At 41.6% G+C, this 7,103-nt stretch overlaps 3 protein-coding genes and 1 long non-coding RNA gene across 5 annotated transcripts in view; 3 read left to right on the top strand and 1 right to left on the bottom strand.

Annotated features, from left to right (window-relative positions):
- LOC143916841 (uncharacterized) overlaps positions 1-7,103 on the bottom strand; it is a 504,240-nt gene that overhangs the window by 228,159 nt on the left and 268,978 nt on the right. The gene's annotated exons all lie outside the window — the stretch shown is intronic.
- The window catches only part of LOC143916321 (uncharacterized), a 59,487-nt gene that overhangs the window by 22,733 nt on the left and 29,651 nt on the right, over positions 1-7,103 (top strand). The window lies entirely within an intron of this gene.
- On the top strand, positions 1,486-3,882 carry LOC143916312 (phosphatidate cytidylyltransferase, mitochondrial). Its single transcript, XM_077437341.1, has one exon. It carries the CDS (start codon positions 2,718-2,720, stop codon positions 3,732-3,734), a length of 1,017 nt encoding a protein of 338 aa, XP_077293467.1. The 5' UTR covers positions 1,486-2,717; the 3' UTR covers positions 3,735-3,882.
- LOC143916306 (uncharacterized) lies at positions 2,499-7,103 on the top strand. 2 transcript variants are annotated; one of them, XM_077437334.1, is made up of 6 exons: positions 2,499-2,712; positions 4,055-5,554; positions 5,638-5,977; positions 6,040-6,189; positions 6,268-6,343; positions 6,430-7,103. In XM_077437334.1, the coding sequence occupies exons 2-6, from the start codon at positions 4,060-4,062 to the stop codon at positions 6,586-6,588; spliced, it is 2,220 nt and encodes a 739-aa protein (XP_077293460.1). In that variant the 5' UTR covers positions 2,499-2,712; positions 4,055-4,059; the 3' UTR covers positions 6,589-7,103. The 2 variants fall into 2 exon arrangements, with proteins under 2 accessions (XP_077293460.1, XP_077293459.1); XM_077437333.1 differs by having other exon boundaries at positions 5,623-5,977; positions 6,430-7,099.

Here is a 7,103-nt window from a genome sequence, read left to right as displayed (position 1 = left end):
TCACAAATGGTTAGGTGATTATTCAGCAAAAAGCTATCTCGCTCACGTCACTAAAATCTCGATCACGGAACATCTGCGAAATATTGTACTAACGAGAACTCTAGTGCCAGATATTCCGTATTCGCGATTGTCGCAATTAATTTGCGCAATAATCCGTTAACCATTGCATATACCGTGTAGTGTCGACGAATTCTGAAACTCTGCACTTTAGCGACAAAGTATGTCTCTAAGCCCGCTTTAAGGTATGTTCATATAATGTACCAAAGAATACTATCCGCAATTGCATGACACCTGCAGGATACGGGTCGTGCAGGATAGGTATGAACCGACCTTTAATGACTAAGTATGTGACAGATCGGGACAAACGATGTATTTTCGCACGGCGAGCGATATCATCGATATAAGCAATACTGGAAAATACACACCAGCGCCGCAATTGGAGATTAATGCCATGAAATGCATGAATTGCATAGCATATTTTGTTTTTATTTTACATAGATACATATATACCAGGAAGGCTTGTCAAGAAGACCCCAATGCACCTTCCTGGAACCGTTTCAACAATGATCAGATAAAATTGGTAAACTCTGATAAGAAATGATCGACTCACAAACACCCAAGTCTAACCAGCAGTATAGCGGGCTCGAACCCAATATAAGAAGCGAACAATAATCACAAACGATAGACGACTGCCTGTTGACTAATTTCCAGTACAAACAAACAAGTAATCTGTTTTCGACACGTAAATATTCGGTCCAAAGTGGAGTTTCATTTCACAGAACATCCTGTCGGCAGTATTTATTTTTTTTTATGAAAAGTTTCATTGCACAATATTTATGCAGGAGACGTCAAAAAATGAGGCTTTCTATCCATGTATTAGAAATTTTCGTCGAATTCACCGAAACATCGAAGATGAGCACGAAACGTTTTTCAGTAGCGTCACAGGATTCCTCTTTTCAATTTTAAAACTCAATGGCTGAGAATTGCGCTTCGATCGGTGACCGTAAAGTTTCGAGGCATTTCGTCTAATGGTGCGTACGCACCAAGCCAACGAACGGCCCACTTATGCTGCGTACGGACCAAACCAACGACGATTTCGGTCAACTTTTAAAACCAGTAGCGTACAAAAATATCGAAATAAAAATTGAAATTAAATATCAAAATTAAAACTATTATTATTATATTAAAATTAAATTCAAGTATCAAAATAAAATTATACACATTATATTAAAATTAAAATTAAATATTGAAAGTTAAAACAGAACATGCACAATTTAAATAAATTTTCGAGATTGACCTAAAATTAGATCATCAACAATCACATACAGGTAATCCTCGACTTTTGTTTGTCGATGTTTTGACTTACGAAGATACGCACTAAGATCGAAAAAAAATCAAAGAATTATTATTTTTACTTCCCCGTAATGCGCAGTTACTGAGAATATATCATGTATTAGTATGGGTGATCCAACGATTTTTGCTAACCCGGGGTGTTGTCGGTCACATCAAACGGATTTTTTTATTCTTCAATTGTTTCTCTCGTCGAAATAAATCAAGTAATTAAATCATATCGGATAATGTGTGATTATTAATTTTATTTCGACGAAAGAAAAAAAAACCCTTTGACAAATCACCGACATCCGACACCGCGTTTTTTTATGAATTGTTTTTTTTTTTATCGATCATCCACGTGGAAATACAGTAACATCTCGTGACGACTTTAACAATATTTTTTTTCGCTCGTAATCAGAGAAATTATAATATTTCTCTGGTTTTAAATGCGGTATCGTCGTAATTCAAAACATCAACGATGATCTAATTTTAGCTCAATCTCGCTCTTTAGCTTGATTTTGATGTTAAATTTCAATTTTAAAATTTAATTTTTATTTCGATATTTTGTACGCTACTGCTGGTTAAAAAGTTGGCCCAAAATCGTCGTTGGTTTAGTCCGTAAGCACCATTAAGAGGGCTGTACACCCGAAACCTTAATTTTGTTACCGTTCCTTTCTTCGATATATATATTGAGTGAATGCGACAAAATATATCAATATATATATTGAGTGAATGCGACAGTTGCGCTTCGACCACATAAAACGTGTTTTAAATTGACAAAATCGAGGTTTCGTATTCTACTAAACTGGACCAATTTTTTAAAAAAATTCATCATCGGTATGAGAAAGATATTTTCTGTGCATCTATCGGCGTATTTTTTTTTTAATCGACCGTTAAATAACCACGCTAGACTCTTTTTGTGGGTGTAAAAAAGAGGCGATTTTATAGATGTTTGGCGGCTCCTAGCTCCTATAAAAAATAATTAATCAAAAAAATAAAACGATAGATGCACCCTAATGGTAGATATTCATAGCATATTAAAAAATAATTTCTCTAGTGCCATAATTGAGCTAGGGAGAAGTATAGTACGTTTGTATGGACAAGGCGCTGCTGTCCAGCCCTCTTAAAATGAGCCAATCTTTTGTTTGGATTCGCTTCTTGTCCGTGCCATGGCTATGGCCGATCGCTCGTCAGCCTTCGGCCGAAACGGACGACAGGCGTAGGGAAGGGGAGAAGGGAACGGGACGAGGCGGAGACGGAGAGGGGAATGAGGGGAAGAAGAGAGGATTGCGGAGCGGAGTCTCGCCGGTCGCGTGTCGGTTGACAGTTGCCAGTTGCCAGTCTCCAGCTGCCAGTTACCGGTCGTCCTTCGTCCTTCAGGTGAGATGTGCGGCGTGGGGCGGGGGACGTTAGCGTCGCTGGTGGGGCGATTGCCTGCCACCAGATTCGCCTTCGCGTACGGCTCTGCGGTGAAGCTGCAGCAGCAGAGCAGCGCAGCAGCAGAGTCCGCATCCGCAGACCAGAAGGAACGCGACTCGCCGCTGGTGGACCTGTGCGCGTGCGTTCGCGCCGCGGAGTGCGCTTCGTGGCACCGAACCAACCTCGAGCTCAACGGCCCCCACTACTCGTTCCTGCGCCTTCTGGGAGCGGAATCCCTCGCTCACTTCCAGCGCGGCCTCGGAGCCGGCGTGTACTTCAACACTCTGGTGCCGGCGCCCGACCTGGGCGTGCTCTTCAAGTACGGGCTCGTCGCCGAGGAGGATCTGCTGGAAGACCTGGACTGCTGGAGCCACCTGTACTTCGCGGGCCGTCTGCACAAGCCCGTGCGCGTCGTCGTGCCTCCGGCCGATCCTCGCCTGGGCGACGCCTTGCGCCGCAACCTGCTCTCGGCGCTGAGGGCGTCTCTGCTCCTCTTGCCGGAGCGCTTCTCCCGCTACGACCTCTTCCACACCGTCTCCCACCTCAGCTACTCCGGCGACTTCCGCATGACGTTCGGAGAGAACAAAAACAAAGTCGCGAACATCGTGACGCCGCAGCTCGACGAGTTCCGGCGTCTGTACGAGTCTCCCCTGTCCCAGTTGCAGCGGTACGTTCGCGAACTGGACGGGGACGACCACTCGATGGAGCAGGACGCGGCCCCTCGGGCCAAATTCGAGCACTTGATAAGTTTGCCTTCGACCCCCAAAAGTATCGTCTCTAGATTGGCGCAGCAGAGAGGCGACGCGGACGATGCGATGAAGTACGTGGCCGGCCACCGAGACTGCTCTCGACTGGTGGAGACCTCCATTCGACGGATCGTGTGGCGGTCGAGCGTGCGACAGTCCATCAAAGGAATATTCACCGCCGGGATCTTCAAGTCTTTGCGATACAGCGGCAGGAAGATCCAAAAGATGTTCGCCTAGCGGATTTTAGCCCGAGTGATCTTAAAAAGTTTGCATTTATTTACCGTCGACTGTGTGCACCCTTTGGAATGTAATTTATTATATGTATGTTTGTCGAGTATTGTAGACGTTCGTTATTTAGTTTTAACTGATTAAATTTTTTTTCTTGATTTTGACCTTTTCATTTTCATCCACGATTCGACCGATTTCGAGATTTGCGGCAATTTCAAAGGAAACGAAATTTTCTATACATTTCGAAACACGAATTGTCGATTTATGTGTGGCGCGATTTGCGCATCTTATGTAAATGTGATTGATTAATGACCGAAAAAATTTTTCAGAAAATATGTTATCCGACGACTCCACGTCCGACTCCGATACGGGAATCCGTTTTAAAACTGAATCGACGAGGCGACCGACTAGGAAAGAAGAAGACGTAAAGAACAAGACTGGTGGAAATCATCGCAGCGATAGTTCTAGACGCCGCGATTCGGGCAAAAGTTATTCTAGTAGAAACGTTTCTCCTCGACGGGATAAATCTCCCATCCGCGAGATAAAATATTCGAAAGATAGAAACAAGTTAGACTTTAATCGCCATAGAGTTTCGAACCACGACAGAGAGAGGGGAAACAGGGAAAACGTTTCGTCTCGGGATTCCAATCACAAGTACCAATCGACTAGGAGCGAGGACAAGCGAAAGTCTGACGACAGAAAATTACACGAAAGGGGTGAACGATTCTCGATTAAAGTGGGCAAAAATGACAACGAAAAAAGTAAAAACGCGGAGAGTTCGAAAAGTAGAAACTCGAATGTCGATGGGAAAATTAGATTGGCTCCCAGAAAGTCTTCGGGGAAGGATAACGACGACGGATCGCACGTTCGAAGCTCTATAAATCGCAACGTGAACGCCTCCAAAACTGATAAAAACGGTCCCGATAGAGGCGGCGATCATCCTGGAGATTATCAAACTTTACCGAGATTCGATCAGTCGAAAAAATCGGACGTCGACATTCTAGATCAAAGTCAAAAAATCGTATCGCTCGAAAGCAGTCCCAGTAGACTTAAAAGAAGTATCGTAAGGGAGCAAATAGAGGTCGAGAAACGACCGAGAAAGGATGAAGAGACGCCAGAGGTAGTCTACACTGTCGACGATATAAGAATATCTGACACGTCCGACACGGAACAGAGACCCGTCTCCTACTATAACATGGTAAGCACCGATTACAAAAATAAAACGCAAGAATTAGCCAAGGAGGAAGCGATCGCAGTTTCCGATTCCTCGGAAGACGAAGATGCGCTTAGAAAACAACTTTTATTGCTAGAAGAAGAGTTGAAAAAAACCAAGGGCAAGAAAAAATCAAAACACAAAGATAGAAAAAGAGTACGAAGAGATTCTAAATCCCAATTGGACGAAACGGTCATGTCGAGCAACAGTGAAAACTTTTCGAAATACGATACTCTATCAGACGATAATGCAGCAGACAAAACTTCCACCTCGACGATGCATTCTTTCGAACACAAAGTCGATTCCCACAGACAAAACAAGAGCGTCGGTAAAAAAAAATGTGACGAATCGAATGAAGAAGGCGAAATTGTCAGCGATTCTGATGAAAAACACGTCAACAGCGACTTAAGAGACCGACTTGGCAAACACCGAAAGATCTCCAGTGTGGACAGTAAACCTCAAATGCCCGATCTACGAGAGCATTTATCGTCCGTATCGAGAACTAGTCATTCGAGTAACAACGTCGAAAGCAATGTTGATGAAATTGAAGATGCAGTCGAAGGTCCAGCGCTTCCACCGCACATGATGAAAAATACCAACACACCCAAAAACATCGGTACGTTTTATTTTATTACAACACCTCTTCGGTGACATATGTAGGTGAGTAAATAAAACCTATGATAGTTTCGATAATTGCAGGGCCTTCGTTACCGGACGACATGAGACAGAGATTGTTGGAGAACTCCGATCGTTTGAGTGGAGACCGTTCGTTAGATGAAGACTTGCAGAGTTCTGACGGCGAAGACGTATTGGGGCCTATGCCTCAAGGATCCGAGATGAAATGGTCCAATTCACATAAACGCCTCGAGGAAAGAGCGCTGAAAATGAAAATCAACTCGCTCGATGGAGATTTAGTTGAAAAATCGCAGAGAGAAAGCAGAGAAGAGTGGATGCTAAAACTTCCAGATGCGAAAGCCAAACATCTGGGATTGACATCTAGACAATTTAGATCTCGGGAAGGTCCCGATCTCAGCGACAGGTAATATTAATATACCCAAGTACATAATAATTGGTAAAGTTTATTCAAATGCGTATCTTTAGGTCGAGTTGGACCGACACACCGGAACAGAAGACTTTGAAAGCATTAGGAATCCAAACCGACAACGAAGAAGCTGATAGTCAAAACCTTTTAAGAAACGCAAAATTAGAATTTATACAACAGCGAGATGCTGAGCAGGAATTAGTTGCTAGGTGTGTATTATTGCCACAGCTGTATGTTCATTTCATATTTTCAATATATTCATATGGTACTCGACTCTTATTTTCCAGGAAACACAAAAAAAAGAGCAAAAGAAAGGAAAGTTTATTAGAACTTCATGAAAAAAAATTGAAGAAAAAGAAAAAGGTACATATATAAATGGTTTCTTTTTGTGAATTTTTGAATTTATATTTATATAAAAATTAATTAAAATATTACGATTATATTCATAGAAAGAAGATAAAGATAAAGACGAACCGACAAGAAGACCTTTTGATCGCGATATTGATCTAAAAGCAAACCGTTTCGACGAAGCACAGAAAAAAATTATTATTAAAAAAGCTCAATTACTGGACACAAGATTTTCAAAAGGCGAATCAAAATTTTTGTGAACGGTTTGCATGTATTTGCGACTAATGCATGTGAAATCATTTTACATCCGACTATTTAAATTGTTCTTGTTTTCGTATATGTACATACAGATGGACTGTTGTGTGTTTGTGTATTATGTATGTTCCAACGCTCCACCTTGTTTAGTTACATATATTTTATTTATTTCAATTTTGTTTAACGCGCATCGTTTGACATCCAAACAATACGTATGTATGTAAGAACTGACAATAAGTACCCTTTTTTTTCTTTCTCTTCTCCTGTGTGAAAGTCTAATGGCTCAATGCTCATCAATTGGATAATTTTCCTATCACGTTAAAATAATCCCTAATAGGGGTTAGTAATGGAGGTTTCCCCGTACTTATGGCGGTGTTTTGATATGTATGTTATCAACAATCTGATCATTGTAATTTAAAATGCATAATTATGTTGTGTAATTATACAGAGTAATTAAATATCACAATTTTATCTTGGAATTGTATATATTTTTAGGAAATAAAGTTAATTTTAGCCAAAT

This window comes from Arctopsyche grandis, chromosome 9 (genome assembly GCF_051622035.1).
Source record: "Arctopsyche grandis isolate Sample6627 chromosome 9, ASM5162203v2, whole genome shotgun sequence".
Lineage (NCBI taxonomy): Eukaryota > Metazoa > Arthropoda > Insecta > Trichoptera > Hydropsychidae > Arctopsyche > Arctopsyche grandis.
Note: the sequence above shows the minus strand (reverse complement) of the source record. Positions and strands in the feature narration are given on the sequence as shown.